General features: G+C 36.3%; 1 protein-coding gene across 3 annotated transcripts in view; it reads right to left on the bottom strand.

The window, feature by feature from the left end:
- The window catches only part of LOC126851379 (amyloid beta A4 precursor protein-binding family B member 1-interacting protein), a 116,188-nt gene that overhangs the window by 21,139 nt on the left and 67,086 nt on the right, over window positions 1-27,963 (bottom strand). For all 3 annotated transcript variants that reach the window (XM_050595288.1, XM_050595285.1, XM_050595287.1), the window contains one exon: window positions 4,050-4,149. In XM_050595288.1, coding sequence (XP_050451245.1) covers window positions 4,050-4,149 — 100 coding nt within the window. The remainder of the gene's footprint in view (window positions 1-4,049; window positions 4,150-27,963) is intronic.

Below are 27,963 nucleotides of genomic sequence, written 5' to 3' on the forward strand. Positions count from 1 at the left end.
AGAAACGACATTTTCAAAAAGGCAGAATAATTTAATTAAAATTTATTGTATTAATAAAAGAATATCATAAAATAATTTATTTTATGATCCAATAAAAATATTATGATGAAAATTTATATAATATGCAGACTCGCTTAACAAGTTTGTCTTTAAAATTATCAGAGAGAAATCACTATTTCATTATCTTTACATAATTCAGAATGGCCGTTCCGTATTCCCGCTTCGTTCTAAAGATTTCATTCTTTTCTTTTCCATCGGCGATGCACTTCGCCGACTTTGCGGCTATTGATATCCTGCCGGTGTTGTAGCCTCATAAATAATTAAATATTCCGCTCGGCACGGCGTATAAATTACTCTTAGCGCGCATTTAACGAATAATTAAGCCTCTCTCCGCGCGAATAAATTATCAACGCAAGAATGCACGAAAATATTATCAGTTCTTCGATTAATCGACAAAGACAAATTGAATCTTATAAAAGATTTAAAAAACTTTGAATTATTTTGAAACATTGATAAATTGAGCACAAATTGAGTTTTCAAAAGCGAGCGTTAAGTGCGAGTTAACGAGTAGCAGTTAACATATAACAGCGGTCGCAAAGTGCACAACGCTTTGAATTTCGAGTTTCATACGCTAGTCATTCGAGAGAGGAAACGTTGAAACGAGTGCGCTTCCTATATAGTGAGCAATAAAACCAGCGAGCGCAAACCGAGTTTAAAACTAACGAAAAGGAACCGTGTGAATGGTGATCGCGATGCATTAAACATTCTACGTTTTCGTCGTTCATTCAATCGATGATTCGTTCCACCATAACACCTTATCGATATTCTCCTCATAACTCGAAAATCGATTGCCCTTAATACATATTTCTTCCAATTTAATTATCGTTATATCGCGATCATTCTCCCGTAATTATTGCGTCACGCGATAAAAAAACTCTCGTGTCGATGTCTTCATATCTTTAACATTAAAAAAATTTCACGTTGCAATTAAAAAACGATATAGTTAGAATCGGTCATGGCAGGTGGTTTAATGAATTTTCATCGCTGGAGCCTCGTCCGATTGCGAGCAAATCGACGTTCGCTTGTCAAATTTAAGAGAGACGCATTACTTGCTCACATTTTAAACCTTCTAATCACACTACGATCGATCAAGAGCGGACCCCAATGTTACGATTTCACGCCCTTTACGATCGTCTGGACGCCGCTTAAACGCGCGTAAATGCATGTGCACGTGTCCTCGAATGCTACTGTAATATAGCGTTTTACGGGCGTTTTATAGCGTGACTTGGTGTAGATTCGCCGTGATTTAAAAGAATGGCATTCAACGGCGGGAAAGGATATTGCCGTCTACACCCGGTGTATTGCTCGCTCGTTCGTCTCGGGAATGCACGGCCTGCAATATCGGTTTAACGACGGCAGGTTGAAGTTCGAACAATGTCCCTGATCTTGCGAAAGCGAAGAAAAACTATAAAAAACAGCGGATGAAATTTCTTGTACATCTTTATATCTCTGTGTCGGGGTATAGATTTTTTCAATAAACTTTTTTATCTTTATTATCGGTAGAGACATTTCAGTGAAACCAGTGTGTTGCCCCTAATAGATTTGTTTTATAAAGTAATTTGCACATTTCTTATTTATATATTCGTGAATTAAAAATTTACTCGTTTTCAAAGAGAGATCAAAGACCTGCAAAGTGTTGCGCGATATGTGAAAATAAAATCAAATACGTATTTGAAAACTGCATGTAAACGCAATATTGAAACTTTCTTCTAAAGATATTCCAATCTTTTATCGCAGTACTTGGAACCAGCAATATAATATGATAGATAATATCAGATTAATAGAAAATATATCTCTATAAATATCTGTATCTTCCATTTTCAAGAATATATTAATATAATTGCATTTCGTATTATATATGTTTATTATTACATTACATATTATTACATAAATATATCGTTATATTATTAAATAATCATGCACTAAAAAATTATTAAATCATATTAAAAATTATTATATTTAATTATTATAATAATTATATTATCAAATTATTATAAAATTTTATATATATATAATAATAACAGGATTTGTGTATTTTTGTACGTAGTTTAATGCAGGCAAAACATTCTGTCGATCGCGAATACTTTTCGAATAGGAGAGCGAGCTTTTCAAACGTTCGCCATCATCTTATCTGAGGAATGTCAGAAGAGCGGACGAGCCGCGAAAATAGGAAAGACGGATATGTATGTAATCTTCGCGACGCCCGCCTGGCGTGCTATTTTAATGTGAGAGATGATGATCGATTAAGTATTCCACGCACGGCAAACAGGATTGAGCAGGCCGTAATTGAACGCACATCTCGCGATTTTTCACGCGTCGCGAAATCCGAGCATTACGCCTTGAAAATATCCGTAAGAAGAATTCCGACGGCCCCAAGCCGGAGAAGAGAGATTCATTTCAAGATTCTTGTTTACGCCCTGTCATTCTTGCGACGATCTCTGCGAGGTGCAAGGTGATTTGAAAAATTAAAAGTCACTACGCTTCATTTTTGCGTAAAAAAAATCATATTTTTCGGTGGAAATGTCTTGTCATTACAGATTTTTTATGGAAATAATTTTTTGATATAATATCGTTGTAATAATTTCTACTTTGTTAAAATACTGAAGATATATTATTTTTTGGATGTATATTCTCGTCAATTTATAAATAAATTCTTTGAGCTTTACACAAATTTAAATAGAGCGAAAGTGTATACTAGTTCACGGATTTCGATATGTAATATAGGTGAGAAAAACTGAACATCTCTGCTGTATGAGATGACTGAGAGAACGAGTGTCTCTCGCTTAGGGGCTCACGGTTCCCAGATGAATCATTAACGCTGGAGAGGCAAAAATAATATAATCCCACCTCCTGCGATAAATCCGCCACTTTGTACATATATATAACTTTCGATCTTTGCATCGCGCAAGGACGATATATCACTATATCGATTGTCCGCCCTCGAGTTCTGTACAGCGTTCTGTACGAGTCGAGAGCAGCAACGATAGAGAGAGAGAAGAAGAGAGAGATAAAGATCGTACGCAAGTTCTTTCGAGAATCTTCCGTCGCCTCCGTCCCCCCTTCCCTTCTCTTATAATCGCGCGTTTTGCGCAGTTATATTCGCACGTGGGCGAGGGTGAGAAGTATGAGAACAGAAACCAAAAGGCAGAATCGTGACGTGTATAATGAGGGGGAGTGATAGCCGTAAAATTATTTCTCTCTCTCTCTCTACAAGTACAAAATATATTTAAAAAAAAATTTATATTTGATATTTGAAATAAACCAAATAAAATTTTTTTTAATAATATTATAAACAAAATACAGAAATAAATAAAATAAAATATTTTAAAATTGTATTAGAGATGAGTGAAAAAATTCAGTTTGTAAAGTATTTCTCAAATGGATAATCGGATAAACTTTGTTGTCAAAATGAGATATATGTGTATCTTAAAAAAGGAGATGGTGAAAAAGTCGAAATGACGATTATCGAGACGTACGTAGGCGGTTTAAGAAACCGAGCAGTCGCTTATAAAAAAAATCGGAGAAAAAAATGGGCGAAATAAATTTTTATGACAGGGCGATTTGTATTACCGATGTCGCGTTGGTCTCCTCGCGCAGGAAGCTCCTGATAAAATTCACGCACCGCGGGATATACCCGTCGCATTCTCTTCGCGAGGAGAGAGAGCGTACGAAACTCCGTCGTGCGGATATCCAGGGCTCGGCCTGGACTTCTGATCGATCGAGAGCGGGGAATGTGTCAGCGAGCCACCATCATCTCCATCTCATCTGTTTGAGCGGGGAAAATGGAGCGTGGACAAAAAAATCGTCGGAAAGAGAAGTCGTCAGGCCGAATGACTCGAGTGATTGACGTCACGTCGTTCAAAAGCGACTTTTCGTTCTTCAACTTTCCGCTACGAGAGATGTCTCGAATTTCGGACACCGCGTGAAAATTGAAAAAGAAAAACGACTTTTCCGGAAGCCCTAGATCCATAAACCTTGGGCGAGCTTACCTTCGAGATTCGCCATGGAGAACCTGTAGCTGTCGATCCTCGGTGTGTTGATGTCCGAGTTAAAGGGCCTGAGGGTTGCCGAGCTTACATTGTCGAGACCCTGCAACACGAAAGACAGCGAACATGTTAACTTGAGCATCACTACAACCGAGAGAGTTCGATCTGCCGTAGTATGTTAAACGAGGGTGGAGGGCAATGACCTAACCGCAGTTATCTCTCATCCCGAAGAGTTTCTCGCGAATGAAAGACGTAAAAGTTTCGTTTACATTCAAATGATATAATAAAATAACACAATAATACCGATAATGTATTTACAAAATAAATATCAACATTTAAAAAATGTAAACATCATCGGTTTTTTAAATATATGTCATATAGGAATGATAAAATATATTAAGTGTACAAAATCCGATGCTATTTTCTTTCTTTTTATGTTTTTTTCCTTTTTCTATTTTGTGGTTTCAATGAACCAAAGAGTATATTCCTGAATATCTGAATTGTCAGCAAAATGTGATATCGTGTAGGGGGAAAAAATGCGGTATTCAAAGTGAATCCGCGTGAGAAGCAAACCAGATATTTTTTCGACCTCATCGCCTCGAGAGTTCAAGTCGATCCGTAATTCGTTCGAGATCCCTTTACGTTTCCAACTCTCGCTGCGAATGTGATTTGCAGCCGTCGGATTCGTTCACCCAATTTCCGCCGGATAATTCCTGATAACGGTGTGTTATATAAGGGGAAGAAATGGATTTTATATGACGATTGTATCTGAGGGGATCATCGGATTTTATAAAAGTCTTTTCTAAAATTTTATCTATTTTTCTCAGACAATTTTTTGATCACATTATGTATAAAATCAAATTTTCTCTCGTCCTTTATTCTTTATTTTAACAAAACTAAAAGCTCTTTGACAATTTAATTAATTTATTAAATAACATAAAGTTTAATGTTTTTGAAATGTTAAAGGTTAATTTTTTAATACCATCGCGTGAATGTTATCCGACTTTTCAAATAATCTGGATTATGTATAGTTGTATATCTAAAATAATCATGTTGACTCGCAATTCATTTTTCATCCATCTCATATAAACGAGATCTCGCGAAAAAATATCGATGATATGTTCCGGTTTTCACCAGACTGGCTTTATCAGAAGATTAATCGAGAGAGAGAAAAGAGAGACGCGATACTATCTACTCTGAAATTAGTCTTCACCGATCGTGATAATTAATCTTCGGATCTTTCTGGAATAAGAGCGGCTATACTTATTTGCGAAATATAAGCAATTAATACATTCACGTATTTTTTCAAAAACTGAAATTAGCCAAAATTATCGAGTACATTGCATACCTTGAGTATCTCTCCTAGTGTGATAGCAATTTTAAGATTTTATTAAAGAAAAAACAGATTTACATTAAAAATCTGATTAAGATATTTCGTATTTTAATAATAATTTGAAAGAACGTTTCTTTAAAAAAATTGTTGCTAAGAAAAAAGTGTTCGATGTACATATTCTGGATGTCTTTTTCTTCTTATTTTTATTAGAGGTGAAAATTTTATTTTTAACAGTTATTTCCGCGCGAGATAAAAATAAAGTAGCCTTTGTGTTATCAGCAAGTTATCGGCGACACGTTGTTGATTAGCCCCGTCGCTGCCTTTCAATGTTCTTCAACGCGCGGTTGAAATCGTGCCAGCGACGACGAGGTTTGCCGCTTCTAAGGATGGACGGATAATGCGCCTTCTATAATCACCTTTATGCCGACTAACCTGGCCGGCATGCATCGATAACCTTAATGAAGTGAACGACCTGGACGCGGTGACTATATACTGGGTCACTTAGGTTTAACGCGCGAACCGGGTAGCTCGATATAATGTAAATAGACCACCTTAGTATCAAATGGAAAGCCGCCATATAAATTGTCTTGTAGAAGAAATCTATAAACAGCTAGGGAGGAGGGGGACAATATATATGCACGAGCACGCATTCTTCTTTTAGCGTTGCAAATTTATATGTTCTCGGTCTCCGAGAATTTATCAAAGGTATATAAAAGCTCCGTATTTTAGTCGCCATGAATATTTCAAGTACGAGGTAGCTGTTTTGAAATGTAACCGCGCGCAGCTCTTCACGATATTACTTATATTATCATATTTAAACGTGTACGATCTCAATTGCGATTCGTAAAATCGTTGCATTTGACGTAATTCGTAAAATTGCCAGAAGCACTGATTCCCGGAAAATTATCGACATGAGGGAAATGCTTGAAATATCCAATTATTAATTGCGATAAATTATTACCTGAACTGATAATTTATATATCTATATATATATTTAACTTTTATAACTGAAATATAATTATAAAGAAGAGCATTTTATATAAATTTTAACATTTGTTTGAAAAAAAAAAAAAGCCTGAAAAAATATTTAGCAATATTTATTTCAAACGGCACTTATCTTAAAGACATGTCCCTTATATATCTCGATAATAAATATCGGATAAATCTTGTTAATAATCTGGTTAATAATGGCAGGGAAAATTTTCCCAAAGGATCGGCGCATTTTTCTGCGAATTTCACGAATATCTCGTTGTTTTCATGGAGGAATCCTCTTGAATTCAGGGAAATTTCAGATTCTATTTATACGCTACTCATTTTATTTCGTTCAATTCTTCCCGTTCGTACTCGACGTATCGTATCGACGACGGGAGTTCGGCGCGTGTGGGTGTGGTGAACGACCCGCTAACCATCATTCGGCCACAACCGGCGCAACAATTAGATCCGCACGGATAAAGCTCTTCCTGTAACGCGAAACCCGTGGACGTTACGCCCATATCTGTTTCACGTTCATATTTACGTGTATTACCGGCGCGTCTCTTTTGCATCTTTAAAGCCAGGAATACGCGCGGAGGCGCTCGGCGTAAAAAAAAAAAAAACCTCTCTATTTCTCTTGGTAGATTCTAGCCAGTAACATTTTACTGGCAACTTCATTTCAAGTTGTCGATTTTTTTTTTTTTACTTCATCCTTCCTAATACAGCGTTCTCTTCCTAACTTCTAAAGTAGTAATATCTTCAGCAAAGTTTCCCTGAGAAAGTATCTTAGGGAAGATTCTTAATTTAATCCTACAGTGTTTCCGAGAAAACAAAATATTTTTCTTTTTTATTATGCTGAGACACTTTACGCTGTATGAAATTGTATTATAATAGCGATATATAAATGGAAAGAGTTTTGTTCGATACGAGATAACATGTGATATTTAAAAAAAGAATTCTAAATAATAAAAAATTTTACAAAATAGAGAAAGACCATTTGAAATGTGACATCTTTAGAATATCTTTCAGATGTTTTCGGATTGTTATCATTTCTCATATATACGATGTTTCAATTTATCGCGATATTATGCAGCTGGTATAAGCGAGTGCTTCTTACAGTCGATCATTTCATCAGAATTTTTATCGTGCGATTCGCACATTCGCATAATCTGATGTAATACGAATTCCGATCTCGCGTATGGATACTCACATCCTCCTGCGCCTTGTGGCTCTTCCATCGGAATAGCCTGTCCATCTCTGGCAGGTGATGGAAGCGCGATTACGTTATTTCCTCCGCGGAGGCTCACTCAGCCTCAATCTCGCACGTCTTCGTCGACATCTCCAGAACGAAGCTGCGAGTAAGTCGCACGTGGACGGTTCTATTGACACTAAACATTCTCCGATCGTCCTCGTCTGTTCCGGGAGGAACGCAATTCGCGACGTAATTTAAGCATATCTTAAAAGCGCTGCTATAATAATTAAATTATCGGGAAACTAGAGACCGCGCTGAAAAGTTTCGGATATTTCATTAAAGAAGGGAGAAAAGTTTTTCTTTTATTGATCAGACCAATGGATTCAAATGACCGATCTCTCTTTAACGCTGCAATGATCTTTCGTCATGACATGAGTAAAATGTTTGTGCAAAAGACTTCTTTTTTTTTTTAAATTTGTATAAATATAATTATCTAAAGTACAAATTTTTTGATTATTTTTTCCCACGTGCCTATCAGTCTTATCGAAGGGGGAAAAGGTGACGTCAAGGTTCTTTTGCTGCTTTTTCTATAGTTACTGTATAGGATCGATTGGATCGCGCGACGCGCAGGCTGGACGAGAAATGGACGGCTCTGGGAGACGCGCGGACGGACGGTATCGCGGCTGTCGTCGTGATGCGAGCACTGGATGCGGATCCGCGAGGGATTCAACGTGGAGGCCGGTCGGTCCACCGACCCCGCTCGCCCTCCCGCGATTCCCTTCGCCGAGGACCCTCTTCGCCGCCTCTCTTTCTCTCTCCGATTCCTGGCGCGTCGTACGCCTGCGCGCCTATCGATTCCGTCGGTTCCCGCAGGAACACCGGAACCTCTGCGCATCGTCCTGGTCGGGGACACTTGCCCTTGGTCAGCGATCTTTTCGCGTCCGAAGATTGGGATCTTTTTTTCTCGATCGACTTTAAAGGAGTCTCTTCTCGAAACTTCGAAATATTGCGCGCAAGTTCCTCGAGTAGGTTCTTGAAGACGCGAAACTTCCGATAGGAATAAGGCTATTTCCGTTATCAGACTTTTGCCATTAACTAACCAAATATGGAACAACATCCCTACGATTTTTTTTTTTATATCGTTGGTATAATAAAAATAATAATCGTTATTTTTAGACTTCAATTTTCCAAAAATATGTAAGAGAAAACTACAGATTATCTATATATCATCAAATATATTTTAAGAAAATAATATATATAATATAAAAAAATATAAATACTAAAAAATTTTACAAAATTGATTTTATTTGTATTTAAAAAAATATTTGTATTAAAAAAAAAAAAACGTTTTAATATTAAATGCAATTTCAAAATACGAAAATGAAACCATTTTTTAACCTTTCAATCTGTGTTTAAAAACAAAAGCTACATCTCCCTTTGTTTTCATTTATATTAATAACCAATGCCTCGCTACTGTTTGTACGTCGATCATTTTATCCTGGTGTGTCAGCGAACAAACCAATCGTCCTGTTCGCACAACCCCGATTGCGTGCATCTGCACCCCCTACAGCAATCGCGAAACAAGAAGGTGGGACCGCCGTGTTAACCACCGACGACCTGGGGTCGAAAAGGGTGGCGGCACGTCGAGCGAGGCAATTCGATGCACGGTCATTCAGGTGCAGCGTTGCCAACCGACGTACGATAATTATATCATGCATGTAATTGGCGCGGCGTACATTATGTGTGTATCGTTCTTGTATATAAATTCCAATTAAAAATTCCTCTTCCATAAAAAAAAAGTACAATTCATACCTCTTACGCATCGATGGAAGATTGATGGATTATCCATCTCTTTTTATAAAATTTACATAATTATTTAAATGTGTGTCACGAATATAAATTATTCATATATAACTTTTTCGAGAAAAGTCTCTTTCAGATATCAATCGATTTAAAAAAAAAAAAAAAATTGTTTTTATCATAAAACAAAGTTTATAATGAGTGTCATAATTTGCTACAATTAAATCCACGAAAATTTGCAGAGGCTCTGTTCATGGTGCCATTGTACACGCACCTATGTACGTATTCGATCAACGCGTCATCCACGGGCTGGATGAATCCTCTCGCGCTGATTGCCTATCCTATATTTCTTTCATCCCATCGTTCGCCCCACGAATCTTTAACAGAGCGAGCCGTTCGAGTTCGCCGACGCATTTATTGACATTTCGACGAAATAATTAACGCAACGTAAACCTGTGTTGATCGAATATGTATCTGCCAATATTTCAAATGACATATAAAGTCATTTAATAAATAAATAAATTTAGTTTGTCATAGTTTGCAAAAGTCGCGAAGTTCGCGACTTCGACACTCCGCGCGGGCAGTTTCGCTGAAAATACGCAGCTGCGTATTCTGGTCTACAAATCGCAGAAACCTGGCAGAAACGAAGGATGCGAAGGGAAAGGGTAATTATAGACTCGTTGCCGAGGCCACGACGTGCTCCCTACGGGAGCTCTCTCGCGCTCCTCGTTTTGCGAGCGACGAGAAAAACGAGTCCGATTTGAAACCGAGACGCGTATCCTCCGCGCGCCTTCAACGCTAAATGTAGCTCTGATTTTTCCCGCATCTCAACATCGAAATATCTCAAGGAGAGAGACTTCGAAGCAATCTTCCTTTATTTGTTTATCGGCAAAAATAAAAGTTTCGTTTACAAAATTGAAACTTCAACAAAAATTTTATATTTGGCATTCTCTAATTTTGAACATTTACTTATGTTAAAATATAATTTTTTTCTAAATCATAATTATAATCACAATTATTAATACATTAGAATAATTTTATTATTTTTATTACATATATATTATTAAACTTTAGAGCGAATAATATCAAGTTTTACTCAAATTCATTATTTTGTTTAAAGAAAGTTAAAATACATATTTTGGAAATATGTCATACAATATTATTTTATTAATATATGTATATTTATTAAATTTATATTAAATACATATAATATTAATATATATATATATATATATATATATATATATATATATATATAATGTTCGATGGAAATATAATACTAAATAACGCACAATGAAATTAAATTGCTGTCCGACAATAGTTCTGCATGCATGTATGTATGCTTTGTCGCACCAGTCTTTGCGTGTGGTCAGTTTGAACATCCTCGCGATGCAGGAGATTGAACATCGTTCCTCGACAGAAAGATATTCGCGACGCTCAAGTAACGTCGTCGACCGACTGCGAGACACGTTTAGAGGATAAACACGCGTCGCGACGACTCCTGTCTTTTGCATATCTGATACGAGGATACGAGATTTGCGTATACAGGACGTCCCAAAGCTAGCTGCCAGAATTTTCATTCAAGAATTCTTTAATGAATTCAAAATTAAAAAATCAATTTGTATTTATTCAATTTGATTAACAATCTGAGATTGAGTATAATTTGTTTTATATAAAATAAGACTTGAAGAAATTTGATTTATTGAAATGGAAGAGATTACACGCCTGAAACAAAATAATTTTCTTTTAAAGGAGAAAGAAAGAGAGTGTAACAATTTAAACCTCATCTCAATATCTCATTGATCTTAGTTCCGGATAAATTCCTTTTGAGAATTAAAAGTTTCTGCTTGGAATTTAGAAGAGAACAAAATTCTCTTACAGCATGTCACATAATTATAATCGTAAGAAAGAATTATATTAATATAACTTTTTCTAATTTCTTTAATTTTAAATTAATTTCTAATTTGCCGAATTTAAATCTAAGATCCGAGACGACGAAGATACGACGCGTCCTATATACAATTCTATATGTGCGTGTCAGATGTACGCGCACACATACACACACATACAATATTCGCTATTCGCGCTTCTTCGCACAATGTACGATACACTAGAGATGTGCACACGTGCACCCGTAATGTCATCGCGTCTCTTCAAAGATAAGACGTTTCTCCCGGTGCTTCCCAGCGTGCCGTGGCTCTCTAAGAACGAGCGTGAAATCTCGACAATTGCTTCGCGGACAATACCCGTGTAATATATACATGTACGCGGCGCAATCCTCTCCGAAAGAAGAACAACGGCTAGAAAATGAGAACTGAAGGAATCTTTTTATAGAGCAAGAGGAAAGAACGATTGGTCATTTTCCACGAGGAAACATCCCCTTCTTTTTATGATGAGAAAAACAAAGCCTACACAAGCAATTTAGTTACAAAATTCCTAAAATGTCATTGCTCACAATTAAGTTTAAATATCAAATTAAATTTGTACAAACAATCGACGAAATTTGCAACAAAATCGAAATTTTACTATATTGTGAGATGTTTATTTTTTCTATTAATTCTATAAAGTATAAAAAAAAAATCTTGTTCCATAATTAAATCTTCTCTTTTCTAGATAATTTTCAGATTAATTTCAAGTATTATTATTCGATAGCAATGTATCTAAATTAAATATATCTGTATTCCTTTATTAGGGAATCATATATTCCCATTGAGCAGCTGATTCGAGAATCGCGTGTATCAAACGATCCTAATCCGTTGACTGTAGCGTCAACAAAATTCGCAGGAACTCTGTGGCCCGGAAGCGGCGCTGCTTTCAACTTTGCCGCTTATCACCGTGCGATCCTTGCGAGGGAACGAGGAACATCCTGCTGTGCGGCAAATTAGATCGATCTAATCCCTAGAATCGAGTCGCCCCGATGCTGGACGTAGATCTAACCGCACCGCTTGCTTCCCTCGCAAGGTTACGTGGGTACCAGCAGCACAAATCCTGACGAGTCCCAATCAAAATAATTCGTTAACATCCGCATTCGTATGGCCGACTAATTCATTCGTGAGTACACGATGACTGTGAGGCCGACAACAGAGAGTTGCATTGTTTTATTATCTTTAAGTATTAAAAGTTTTTAAAAGTTTTTATAGTTTAATATTTTTATTATAAGCTGTAAAATAAACTATAAAATTATGATTTTCTTTAAACTTTTTATTTATTAAATTTAATTTTAAATTAATTTTATATTAGTATTTAAAAAACGTTATTTTTATTTACAACAATTATTATAATTCATTACTTTGATACAGTAATGTTTAATAAAGAACATTAGTCACGATAACATAATATAATATAGATCGACTAGAAATAAATTTGAAAAATGAATTAATTATATTTCAGCTTGAATATTACTAATTTGCTGCATTTCATACAATTCTATGCAATTTTTATATTTTTATTTTTGTTATGCAACATCTCTCAACGCAAGAATATCTACAGTTTGACATACACATAGTTACGCAAGTAGTACACGGTGAAAGAAATAATTTCGCGTCCACACATTTCTCACGACTAGCGTGCATTTCATTGCGCAGAGAAATGGCGGATGTCCAAAGTTACTCGATCAATCCGACGATAATATGGAGAAATTCGAGCATACTGGCCGATTCGTGCCTTATCTCCCCGCTTCGGTCGCAGCTTCGGTCATCCCATCGAGTTTGCCGGCCATTCATTCTGATAAATCGGTATTTGAAGAACCGCGGAGAACGCGTACCTTCGCTTTCCGATAACATTTTATCGCTGTCGTACTGATAGCAAAATGCAATCCACACATTTGCAAAGAACATCTGCAAGATTCACGCCAGTATCGTGAGAATAGACGTTTACAAATTCAAAAGTTCCCATATTTTATATAGATAAAAAAATATCTTTCGTGCACTTATCGCGCGGTAAGATATTGTACTATTTTTAAGAATTTCAATAAAAAAAAAATATATTAAATATTGCCAAATGGGCAATAAATATCGTACTTTTTACGAAACTAATCGAAGCAGCGCTCCTAATAATCTGATCGTGTATCAATTACATAAAAAATATTCATCTAATTTTTCTAATTGAAATTTCTGTAGAAATTGTTTATTATATAATTTCTGAGATCAGCGAATATCTTGCTATTCAGATCGTTGATCTCGCTTTACAATATACGATATAATCACACATTTTAATACAGAAATTTAATTTCGAGTAAAGCTTAGGTATTTTCGGCAGGGAGCAATCTTGGCCGATAAACCGTTGGTCTCAATAATGCTAATGGACACGCGAATCTACCCGCTCCATTCGGATAAAGATAAAAAATCAGGGATGCCGCTACGTTATTAAAAGAGACTAGGCGGGAAGCCGCATTTTGCGGCTCTGATCCGCTGAAATATTTATGGCGAAAAAAAAATATATTTACTAATTTTTAATACATCAGCTGATTGCCGTAGCAGATGCGTCCGAAAATTATATATATCTCGTAAATATTTTTACAACACGGTTTTTGAGTGTTAGTTTCATATTTACCAAAATGTTTGTTTATTCTTCAAAGTTGACTCGTTACATTTTTGTCTTCTGCGATATCTCCTCGCTTAATCTTTATCAATCATTTCACTTTATGAGACGCAATTACAGAGATATAAAGTCGAGATATAATATTCTTTTCCATAGAATAATGAGATAATTCACGATCAGCGGCGTGTGTCACGCTGCATCGCTGATAAAAAAATCAACTCGCACTCATCTCATTATGGAAGAGCGTGATAAAGGGCCCCCGATTGTCCCTTGAACCGGCAAACACCCTTCGTCCCTGCGCACGCTACGATTGACAAACCGAGCGTTAAGATTGGCTTCGTTCGAAAGCTTTTGCAACCAACGCGCGTTTCTCGCCCGTCGAAAGAAAAAGTGCAAGCAGTTATCTAACGAGTCGCATCCGCGCTCGAGAATATTTTTTCCTCCCATGAAAAAGAAGAAAATATCGTCGGATGAAGCGCCGTTATATGTGCCTGGCGGCTTCGACGTAACAATGAGCGAACAGGATGTCGGTTATCTAGGATTTTATCGCATACGTTAGCTTGACGTAATCAAAATGTTCGCGAGTCGCCATTTCGCAAGCGTTATAATCGATATTAATATTCATGCAAAGAAATAGTAATAACAGATTCAGGAGAAGGTAGATAATATTAATAGTAAATGTACTGTTAAACACACACAAAAAACAAAATAAAAATAAAAAGGTGAAAAATAAATAATTTAATTTTACATTTTTTTCTCTTCTCTTCGTTAGTCTTAGAGGGATATGGATTTATGCAAGTCATTTAATTACCAATGACCTAATAACTAAGCCAACGTGTTTTCTTGAAGGGGAAACGAGTCGAAAATTACGAAAGATTCGTAACAAATGATACCGTGTTATAAAGTTCGTAGCTTTGGGGAGAAACTGAATCCGCATGCGCACGTGTATGTACACACTTATACAAAGAAGGGCCCTTTCTTCCTCTTTTGGGGAACGAGGGGCCGTATAATCGCATCTCCCTACGCGCGCAGGCACGATAAAAGTTCCATTACCGCGATAATTAAAGTCATTAATTATTTTATAAACCACGTCAAACTGATTAATGCTCTCTTCCCTCTCTCGTCTCGCGATTCGTTACTATTTGACAATGCGAATTTTAAATTGACGGCATAAATTCAAGCGCAAACTGACAATTGCGTTCGTTGCGATTCACGCTAGCTCTCCCTTTTATTGAAATAAATTCATATTTCAATAATCGGATACTTTCTATAATTTCAATGTTGCAAGATTCTACGGAATCAACACGGTTTCTTTCAAGTAAGGCACCACTTGCAATCTCGATTACTGTTGGATTTTTTTCTTTTCCACAAGAGCTCCATCGTGAGTTGAAAAATTTGGATCCAATTTCATCATTCCCACGAAAAGTCGCGCAAATCCAAGAACGACGTAGATAGGTTTTCCGCGACTCTTCTCGCGTCCGCCTTCGACAATTGGACGATATTGGATCGACGCGAATTGACTCGTTTCGCGGAAGTGGGTATTTCGCTCATATCATAGACGCTCCAATTCTCTCGCGTAATTTAGCGTAATCGGGCAAATTGTTCTCCGCGATCTCTTCCGGACGATGATGATTCCGATGAATGGACGTGCATCTGTTTCCGTATTTTCGAAATATTATTTGCTCGTCTCAGCAAAAATGTATAATAGAAAAAAAAACTTCCGCCTCCGCATTTTAGCGAAAAGTTAATTTTTTATATTACACGTCGCTAGATTTTTTATTAATATCGAAAAATATAAATATATTTTTTTTTTTGTTCAAAATCTTGATCAAGTAACTTTTTTTATTACTTTGCAAATTTTGTGCAAAAATTGTCGCATAAATTATAATTTAAAAAGAAGAACGTCTGAGGATCTTGTATGTCGAAGACTTCCGGAAAAAAATAAATCAACTCCTTCCTGTGCCTTCGCAATCTAATGGCTCTCCCTCGCTACAGCTGCAGTTGCAACGTACTTCCGTTCGTCAGGCACGTCCCATCGCGTATCCACGCATCCCAATCGTTAGTCCGACATCGGCTTAAATATAACCCGCTCTTTCTCTATAACATTACCTTAGGAAGGCTCAGACTTGTCACGATATATGTGTGACACGATGAGAATACATGATACGCATATTGACAGCTTACGACTCCAAAAAAGTTCGAAAAATTGTGACAGTAAATTTTCTCTTATCGTAAATCGATCAATTAAAACAATAAAACTGCCGTAATATGTAAAATAATATCATGTTTCAAATAGAAACATATAAACATGGTTCGTATATTTAATTATTGATCTCATTTATAATTACTAATCATAAATAAGTTATTATCATAAAGAATTTTATAATTGTTATTTATTGAAAATTGAGATTACGTGACTGAATGTAGAAAAATAATTAACATTATTAATTTTTTGCTATCTCTAACGTGATTTCTTTCATCATTAAATTGTTTCGTAGTGTCCATATAAAAAAAACGGCAACTGTTGCATCGTCACATATATAAAAATAGTTATTTATATATATATATATACATTTTATTCCAAAAATATGAAGAACATATTGAACATATCCCTTAAAAACGGGAAGCAGAACGAAAAGCGGAAGCAAAAATATTGACAGGCTGATCTCGAATTAGGATCTCCGACACCGGATATGTGTGTGTGTCACGTGTCGTTTGTCATGCGAAAAAAAGAAAGATCTCTACCTACGAGAGCGGTTAGATCAACGTCACGAGAATACGCAGGCAGAATGGCAAAAAAAAGGCAGAATTGTTTTTTTATTCCATTAGGGATAACAATATTTTTCAGCGCTATGTCGAGATTGTTATTTTCCCATCCGTTCCATCTATATATCTTCCCTTATTATTGTAAACGAGAATCGTTTTTCGTTGAATATGGCGAAAACATCCCTTTTCTTCGAGAAAAAGATGTTTCGAAGCGAAGTAGATATGAAGTTTTTGTAGGATCCTCGCTCTTTGTTGTTAAATTAAATTTGACGGGATGCAAAGATTTTATCGACACCCACGGTGATAAAAGTTACCGAGAGACTTACGTGTCGATTGAGGAGAATCATATCCCGCGAAGAAAGAGAGAGATCAAAGTCGCCGATTATAAATAGATCAGAGAACGGGAAGAGACCAGCGAGAGCGTCGACTTCTATTTCAAGCCGACCATAGAGGTTGGTCACCTCGTGCCACCCACCGGCCCTGACCGTCAAAGAAAACACATTCGTCGTCGTGCCTTGCATTTTCATGAAGAGGAAACTGACGGAATTATCAACTCAACTAAAATGTAACCATCTGCAATAACGTTAAATATGTTAGAGATGATAAATAGAAAATAAACATACAAAAAAAAAATATAATATAAATGCATTTCCGAGGACATGCAATCGACATTTTCGTGATGAAGATTCCACGCACATCCTATTCTATTCTAATAAACGATGAGATTCTATAAGTATCGCTCTCTTTCTCTGATCTATTCTATTCTAATATTCCGTAGTGCGCTAAAATAAAGAGCAACGGGAGCTGTGCGCGCGGAGAAAGGAGGAAAGATATATAAATCTTGGCACGAATCCCCGCGTTAAACGTCTGCGATGTCTGGCTGCTCAATGGCGGATTCCGAGCTCTCGAATCATCCAGAGCCGAGAATACGTCTGTACCTTCGTGATGATGCACTGTCGTCGCAGAACGCATCTCTTTCGAAAGCAGCGACTGCGAGTACATAAATAAACATAATCACCGCCGGAGCTATACGATTAACGAGAAATGTGTGCATTAAATATAACAGAATTAAAGAAAAAAAATATATCTCCTTTCCTTAAAAAAAATAGAAAAGATATATTATATGTTGTAATTGTTTCAAATAATATGCGATTCAATATTTTTTTTTTGCTTTATTAGACAGCCACTCGTTGTAAATAAATCTTCCTGTTTTCCGAGAGTTATGACTGATTTATTTTCTAGCTAAGAATTTTATCCGCTTGGAAAGAGCGACTTTGATGGCTGGAAATTACCCGCTACTCTCGTCTTTTTCAAAATATTTCGTCGCTGGTTTTCTTGAAAAGCGAAAATGCGCGGCTCTCTTAAAGAAAGTTTGCTTTCCTTTAACTTTACAGCCATACTCTGCTTCTTGTTGCTCGACTATTTAACTGCTACAACTGTTTTGCCAAGATACACTCTCCATTAACTCCTTCTGGAAACTCTACAATCTCTATAACAGATGCTCGAACTGCAACATAATTCGTATATCTCAAGAAATACGCGGATTAAAAAGAAATTACTTATTGTTTTCATGAGAAATATTAATTCTAATATAATTAATAAAAATAATTTTCTCAAAACACAAATGGAAAATTTACCAACTTGTTACATCGCGATAAATACATGTAACTCTGATTAAGAGTGCCAGAGAAAAAAGAGAGAGAGAGGGTATCCCTTATAATCATGTTTCGCGCTCGTAACTCGAAATCGCCGAATTGTGCAGCAGATTATATTGTTTCTGAAATGATTCCGACATTGATTGTCTGAAAACTCCTGCATCTTTCGCCGCCGATCCGGAGCCACCGGTTCACGACGGTGAGAAACGGTTCCCGAAATTCTCACTCGTGAAAAGAGAATCGCATAATTCCTTTCTCAAAAAAAGTCGGCTCACCTCTCAGCGCGGCGCTTGAAAGCCAAGACGGGAAATAAAATCACGAAGAAGAAGCAGGTGAGTCATTGAAAGCGGCCAAAGGAATGGACGAGGCGTCGTTTAACGAAAGCGTGGGTGGCCATTTATTTTTACCGCGGATTCGAGATCCTTCCTGGTGAGAGGTGAGACACGTTTCGACTGACAATAAGGAGGACAATACAGTCGGTGACCACAAAGATGATCGTCGTGGACCACCGCGCGAAAACCGCCGTTCTCCTCGTCCTTTCACAATATATAATTAATGAAATAAAATCATCTTCTTCATCTAACGTCACGTCTACACAAAGTTTTTGCAGATTAAATGTTGGTCACATCGGTCTTTTAACAGTTCGTCATCACGTGTTAAAAAAAAGCTTTATATTCTTTTATTTTAAATTCTGTTACATTTTTATATTTTGTATTTTTGTCTAGTCGTTACAAGTCGTCGTAAAATCATGTTATATTCTTCGTCGAGTCATAAATTGTCGTCGAGTCGACAATTTGTTCTTGAAATACCGCTCCTTTTATTACCGCGACCCGCAATGTTTCAGACAACGGTGTAAAATCGAGCGTTACGTAATATCGACGCATCGACTTCACGTGCCTCGTGTCTCCTTGAGCCGAGCGCATGGGTGGTAGACGTTTTTATTACCACCATGAAGGGCGAACAAGACCCCCCCTCCCCTCAAGGGTTCTTATAAGTGCCGAAGGGACTCCGGAAAAGTACAACCGCGTAAACGACCAGAAGGGACTCTTTCGAGCAGTCGATTCTGTGATTGTTCCCGAGATTCACACCGTAAAAAAATGCATCATAAAAGATTGGAGGGACAAGAATAAGTTAGCGGTCTCTTGCTTGGTAGTTTCTTTCACACTTAATTTAAAAAATTTCTCCAGCGTTTCTCTAACAATTATAGTTTATCAAAAGTATCGCGTTAAGAGAAGTGCTTATAGAAGAAAGTATATGTACAAGAAAATTGCATTATAAATTAATTAAATTAATGCAAAATACCATGATAATATTATCTCGAAGGCTTGAATTACGCTCGAGGGCAAAAGTGAAGCAAAAGTCCGCTAGTGTCGAAAGGAAGCTACTATAAAATGTATATTTTACGTGCCTCGGTGTTCGCTCTAGGATGTGCGAAGTCGCGTTATTACGACAATATTAAAGCTAGCTACGGAAGTAAAGCACGATAAGACTTTTCTATTACGACACACGTAGCACCAGTGACCATCTTTCCTGAATAAAGTGCATTAAATATTCAAAGGGGCGTCTGCACTACCGCAACGTGACCAAACTGTCGATAAGATCTATTATTACTGTGCGGTACCAAAGCGCCATCATGCTTCTTCGATATAATGTGATGTCTCCTCGTCCTTCTCCTTTTTTTTGCGGAAATAAAATTCACAAGTAGAATTAAAATAACTACCCGCGAAATTAAACAGATAAGGACAGCTTAGATCCTGTCGCAGTAACAGGAAGTATCGTCAAATTAACACATTAATATATTATAATAAAAATCTCGACAATTAATATATCGTGTTATATTTTAATTTATATCTTTACTCGTGTGTATTCTTGTTTTATAATAAATCGAACGATTGACGAACGGTATAAAGAAGCGTTCGCTACGTAAATAACACGAGAAAAGATCGACGATTTCTTCGGAAGTGATTATATATTCTGAGAGGAAAGGACTGGGAGACACTGCTGGGCATAATCCAGACGATCCACTCTGTTCATTCTTATTCCGATCGCACGTCGCATCCCAGAGAGGCGACAAAAGCGCACCTTCAAGAAGAAACAACGACGGGACGTCTGGACAAGCGGAAGCGACTACCGGCTGATGCGACGCGCGGTTCTTTACCATAAAGCGGGATAGTTCACACAATCGGTACTTCCACCTCGGTTATAACTCTAAACTAAACTTAAGTTACAATAAAGTAATAACGACAAAAGAGATACAAAAAGATTGGAAACTTTTATATATGTACAGTTTTTCTAATTTTATATAATTTTTTCACTCACATATACAGAATTATATAATGTTTATAAAGTAAAAATCGATTATGATCAATTTATTTCTAATTAAAAATCATTTTAGTTATAAAAATATTTTTTACATTAATTTTCATAATTTTATCATTAAATGACTGAACGTAAGTTTTAATTTCTTAAATCAATAATAATAGTTTAAGTAGATTCAATTTTGTATAATTCTTCCACAATTTTTTATAATTTAAAAATTAATTATTAATTTTTTCTTCAAAGAATTCAAAATTTTAATTACTTTTATTCAAAATTCTAATTGTAAAAAGAAAAATCTGCCAATTTACATGTACAAAAAACACAAAATATCACTTATTCAAATACACATACTGTCTATCCGTTAATTTAATATTTTCTTTCAACTCTGTACGGAATAAAATCAATACGATGCACATTTCAAGAGCCAAGAACATATTAATATTGTCGCATGTCCGGTGCTTTCATGGTTTAAAGCCGTAAAACTCGATATACCATCTCACATGTCGCTTGGTTCACTTCCCCCCTCAAAAAAAAAAAAAAATTAGGGGGACAAGAAACTCCAATATTCATCGTCTCGTTTTCGAGGACTAGTATAGATGAAGAACTGCCGGTCCTCCTGCACGCCCACGGCACTCCGATATTTTTATGCGTTTAGGCGTGGCCCAACCCTCTTATACGCGTGCGTTTCTCTTATGAATCCACATAATGGGCGAGATGCCGTTTGTTGTTAACTTACTGCGCTGAGAAACGCGCATGGCTCGTCCCTCCGTGTTTACGTTGGCCTATGTCTCGCCCACGCGCTGCCCCGTCCGCATTTTTCACCCGGTACATTCCGCCCCTTGTTGTCGCAACGAGGGTTGCTGCCTCGAATAGTGGCCTTTGCTCGAATTTCGATGTCCTGCTTTTATAGCTAATGATTTCAACATCGTCCAACCTGATGTCTCGTATTATCTCTTGTTTATTTTTTCAGGAGCATACCGTGATTTCTTCGTGAGAGAGTTTTATCGCTTTATAAAAAAAATCGGAAAGTGCTTGCTCGATATTGTTAGAGATAAAGAGATTTCAAGTTTCAAATTAAAGAGGACGTATAATTTAACAAAAGAAAATTACTAAAATATACTAAATTTATACAGATATTTTTAAAGAAAGATAGAAATGTTGATTGATAAAAGTTTTTTTATTTTGATATCTTATTTTTGTCGAAGCTATTTTTAATTCTCTACTTAAACTAAAGACAAAAATAAATTATTTTTAAGAAGACATAAAAATATAGAAAATTCTCAATTTTCTTTTTTTATTTCGGTGAAAACAATTGTCAAACTTTCATAATATCTTATCGCATCTCTAAACAATAATACCTACAATCAAATAAACTAACGTGATTAATAATTATATTGATTGCTCGGTCATATTTATCCTAAATTTTCAATTAATCTCGAGACTGTAGGGGACATGCGTCGACGATAAACTCGCATTATCTACCCTCGACAGACACGCGAATTTATTCCGCCCGGCACCGGTCACTTTATCGCCGTGGTCGCAGAGAGACTGCGTGCCCCTCTCTCCCCAAAATTATATGCACAGACACGCGCCAATATTGTTGAAATGAATCGTGTACTGTCCAATAAAATTCTTGAAAACGTATTATTTCTTATTTTTATTGCGGGAAAACATTTCTTTTTGTATAGAAAATAAGAAGAAACATATCTACAAAAAATAAAACTGAGAATTGTTACAATATATGTACACTATATATATATTATTATTATTATTATTATTATTATTATTATTATTATTATTACATATATTTTTAAGTCTCTGTGTGTGAAAAGTGTACTTTTATAATTAAACAAATTACCGTACAGAGTGAAAGAATTAATTAGTGTAAGAAGTATAAAATTTTGATGAGGAATGCGATAATATCAAGTAATAAAATTGCGTCAACGAAACGCCGCATGTCTCATCGCATTAAACGATATCGGATATCTTCAAAAATAATTATTCGTTCTTACATTATATTAATGCTGCGACAAGCATGCAACAAACACCCATCGTCGCTTTTTATACGCTTTTTCCATCCAACAAAATTCTTTCGTTACGCGATCGTACCTCTCTAGCCTTGCCTAATCCGAATATAAGATATTGTATTTTATGGCGTATATAATCCAGCGTACAATGCTATTGTGAGGAACGACTCCGAGGAGAGGACTCTCTCTGAGATGGAAGGAACTATAAAGTGAAACGCGCATCGCTTTGCCCAGGCTCTGCAGCCTTCGTCAATAGCGCGTCATCGGTTTTCCCTTGCGATTCCTTTGCGCTCGAACGCGTTTCAGGGAGATGTAAATCGGCAATCAAACCGAATGTTCGCGAAAGGTGCGCCGGAATAACATAATCGTGCGCGCGCTCAATTATAATAAACCAAAACCATTCGCGCGCGACCGCACGAGTTTTATCTCTCGATGCTCGTTGAATCGTGAATACCGAACGCCAATCTCGCTCGATTGAGCAAAATGTTCAGAATCTCCGCTGTGTATGCATCCTATTTGATTCTAATGATAATAGCGAGCGCACACGATTGATAAAAAGATAAAAAGTTTTATCTCGTAAGTGAAAGTGGAATTGACAGGATTTTATGATGGACATAAAAGTTATAGTGATTCATAAAATTAAGAAAAATTAAAATATTTAAAGAAATTATTTTAAAAAATATGCATATGCGAGTGTATGCAAATCTTTCTTCAAATATTCAATGTCTTTTTTGTCTCCTACTAATTGCATTAAAAATATACTTTTTTGACATTTAGAAGATATTTGATCAACTCCTTGATTAATCGATTTAAAAAGGTTTCGGTAAAATTTCCGCGCCGAGATCGATTCTAGATCGGTTAAGTAATTCTGCAAAGACTAAGACATCCTGCATACGTAGCAATCGATGAGAATATCGGAGGGTTCACTATTGGCGAGTGCCAAATGAGCTAAAGTCGAGCGGCGAGGACCGCGTTTAAAGGGTCAATAGGCAAACGACAGCCTCGTTGTCGACACTATTCGGCGACAGCTGCGAGAACTTTCGGACAGAGTCTAGCTGTCGGCCTCGAGCGAAGACAACCGATCGCGAATTAAATGCAAGGCACGAAGGCAATTTGCCGCGGCAGCTGCCCGACATCTGCCCGGCTGCATTCTGGCAACCTTCGCCATCTAAGCGTGAATAGTTCTAATCGAATGGGGCGCAATTTTATCCAGTTATAAATTGACGTGGGAATTATAAGGAAATACAATCGATCAGAATTAACAATCAAACCTCTTCCTACGAGAATTCGATTTTATACAACATTTTACTAAGAAAGCTCTATGCTATTTAAAAAAAAATGATATTTTCTCACATTTATTTTTAATAAAATAAAATATATTAAAAATATCTTTATTGTTATATAAATTTAAATAGTTTATCTTTAATTGAATTTCAATAGTTATCTATAAATTTTTCTAATCAGATTCTAATTAAAATCGATTATCTCTCGATTGTATATATTCGCTTTATAAAGTGTAATCGTTTATTAAAGAGACGCAGAGTATAGAAAGGAACGATCCAGCGATGTAATCTATAGATCTCGAAACGTTTTCTTCCAGCTTACGAAGCTTGTGAATCTAGTAATCTATCTGATCTACTCGAACAAACCCATCGCGACCCGACAATTTATGGACCAACAAGTCTTTAGATCAAATGATCTATAAATTTATGTATCTGTAGATGACTATCTGTAGATCATGCATTTTGGAATTTATCGATAGGTACACAACCTGTAACAATCCTGAATCGGTCTAATAGTCTATGAGTATGTTATCCATTAAATTATACACACGTAACATTCTATTATATGCAAATACGCGCAAGGAACAAACTTGGAAATTATGCAAGCAACTAAGCGATCAACATTAAAGAGATTTAATTTTTTTTTTTTTTTTGCCTAAAATTCTCATCGCTAAATTTTTATTTTCACACTTAATGCAAAATCTTCTCTCATTAAAATTATTGCAAGATCTTTGGAATTACAATAATCTCCTCTTTCAAGGGAATAGAAAGGTTGATTGGGAGCATTAAACGTTACATTTAATAATGATCGTAAAATCGACAGCGTGATAATATAGTTGAAAGCGTGAAAGATATCAATCGGCGTTACGTAAGATGTAATCAACGCGGATAATGGATATGCCGACGAGAGGGATTTTTTTTAATTAGTAGTAAACGCGAGGGATATCTTCGCGCGTATCGACGATCGTAACACGTTGAACGATCTCTCGGGCTCGATCTCCGTAATTACGCTGTAAAAACGGTACGAGGGGACTCCCAGTCTCGTGTCGCGATGGGATCGCCTCGTCGCCGAAAATAAAAATGCCCGTCGGCGATATGTAGGGCGAAGACGATAAACATAAATGCACCCGGAGGGAGCCCGGGATCCTTTGCTGCGATAAGCAGAGCAGCCTCCGACGAGAATCCGAAATAGATTTCACGACGTAATAATATCGAGATATTTCGAAAGTATATCGACAATCTGGAAAAAGTATCAATTTGCGAAATGAATAAAGGCGAGAATTAATATCGTCTTTTTATTTAATACCTTCGAATCTATCTAACGAACTGCGCGAAACATTTTGGTCTATTTCGTTTTCTCGATCTTTAAGTCGCGGTCCAGCATCGAGATATCGAGATATATAGCTTATCGATCATTCAATCTGCTCAAATCGATTAATCAGACTCGCGGCTTGCAACAGCAGAAAGTGGAGAGAGCGTGGGAAGCGAGTCTCGTATACACATATTATATTGAAAACGCAAGTTGGCGTGCGGGAAGCTTCGTGACTAGACGCGAAAAGCTCGCGCAGCTTCACGTGACCGAGCATAGATAGTTGGCTGACCATGACCTCGCAAACCCTTCTATCTACCATCTTGCATCATATCCGTTCTTTGTCTCTTTGTTCTCTATCTATCTCTCTTTGCTTTCTTATGATAAATGGAATTTTTAAACTTTTCTAGAATGGGAAATTTTTAGGATTTTTTATTCTGAAAAATTTCATTCCTTTAAATTAAAATTCTATCTCTCTTTGTCCTTATTAAAAAAAAAAAAAAATTGTTTAAATTATGTTATTGTATTACTCGAAATGATACAAGAAATGATATATATGATATAATCAGTTCAAAAATATCAAATATTATTTCAAGTATTTCTATCTTTTTTAAAATTATTAATCCAATAAATAATTTTAATCATTGCATCGAATAAATATTTTCTATATGTTAAAAATCCTATCTTTTTTTTACAAAAATTAAATTTTAGTTTTTTTTCAAGCAAAAAAAAAAAACATTATTTAAAAATAATTACTTGCAATAAGCTCCATTAGAAATATACAAATGCTTATTATATTTTCAAGATAATTGTGTCTCAAATAATCAAATAATACACAGATATAAAATCTCGTCTCTTTTCACAAATGTATCGCCTTTCACTTAGTACATCCCGAACAACAAATGTGAACCGAAATATGTTAAATAATCAAAGTGCTTTCGCTTGTAACAGCATTCACTCGCTCCGGCACCCCGCGGAAAACGCGTCATGCGGAATGACGAGCGATCCGCGGGTCCCGGTCGATTAATCCGCTCTCGCGCGCCACTCGTCTCGGTCGAATTAATCCGGCTTTAGTGCGGCATCACTATTTCTCTCCTCGAAAAAGCACTCCTTTGTGTCGAGTACAAGCACAGCGATGAACACTGAATGACGGAGGAGGTATACGAGGAGCTCCCGTAATCCTCCCATTGTCTCTCCGCCGTGTCCTTGTCTCTTCAGGGAGGGTATCGTTCAAGAATAAAACGATCCTCTTGTAAAGAGACGTCCGAGATACGTTTGCATCGCGTACAAAGATCATTTTGCTTATAATTAATTTTGTTATGACATTAAATTTGGCAGAGTAATGTGAGAAGCAAAATTTTGCCTCGTCGCTAAAGCAAACGAGATTAACGGATGAAAGTATCGATAAAAATCATGCAATCGCAATTGGATTGAAACGAATCGCGCCGGCCCTGTATTCTCGTCAGTGTTGCGGAGAAATGTATGAGAGAGGGATCTCGGCAAGAAGAATCACACAAAAGAGCAGAGGGCCACGAAGCAGAAATAAGTATCGCCCATTCGTCCGCGCACGCATTAGGGACACATGTGGCTTTTCTGAACGAATACAGCTCTTCGTAATATTCCTCGGGATACAATAAGATCACTCGGAAAGAGTACGCGTCACTAGTACGATCATAAGTGAAACATGACAGATCAATAATTCTAATTTCCAAGAACCCAAAAAAATATTATTCTTTACAGATCGAATATGTATCTTGTTTTAATTGAATTTATCTATTTAAAAATATATATATAATTATCAATATATGTATACATATATTTATTTTTCGCATAAATAGAGTAAGACAAGACGTGCTCGTTTCCGGACATTTTCTCAAAGATGCTCGTGTTTCTTTCGCTTATGATCATAAATGCATAACGATCAACGAAATATGCATTTTCATAATCCGCTCTTATGTTACGCCCTCATTCCGCGTCGAGGAACTTATAATGAAAAGGATGATACCTTCCTCCGAATAGACGGGAAGAGGGTTATCTTGTAGCACACAATAGAGAGAGCAAGGCGCAAAGTGACGTCCGTTAAGTGCGGAATAGTATTACCGGAAAAAGATAGAGAGAGCGAGAAACAACGGCATTTAGCATAAATTCTGTTAGAGTGTTTACGGTACGTTCCTTATCGGCGAATGCACTTTCGACGTATCACGAGTGGCGATACATATGGAATCTCCCGATTTTTTCTCCAGAATGAATAGACTCATAATTCTTCAGTTATTCTTTCGAAAATCAAAAGATCCACTTCTATTCTTAATCACGATTATATTTATTTTATATGAGTTTAATATAAAAATGGCATATATTAAAAATTTTCATTAATAAAAATCCAAGTATTTTACGTAACGAAAATACAGTGTAAAATAACGAAAAAATTTTATAAATTACTTTTGATTAAAAGAATTTTTTTTAAATTTAAAAAATATTAAATTGTTAAATATATTTTAATGCGATATTATATTTTTAATTCATGTGTGATTTTTAAATTAAACATTAGTTAATTACAATACAAAAATTATTAAAGATGATAGTTCTAAAATAATTCTATAATTAAAACGGATTCTCTCGCAGATCTAATATTTATCACGAGACGATAAGTGAGAATGTGGTTTTCTTCGGCAATGAGTCGTTTAAACAATCGTTCGTGGAAGCCTCGCGGAGGCCTTTTGTG

Source organism: Cataglyphis hispanica, chromosome 8 (genome assembly GCF_021464435.1).
Source record: "Cataglyphis hispanica isolate Lineage 1 chromosome 8, ULB_Chis1_1.0, whole genome shotgun sequence".
Taxonomy (NCBI): domain Eukaryota; kingdom Metazoa; phylum Arthropoda; class Insecta; order Hymenoptera; family Formicidae; genus Cataglyphis; species Cataglyphis hispanica.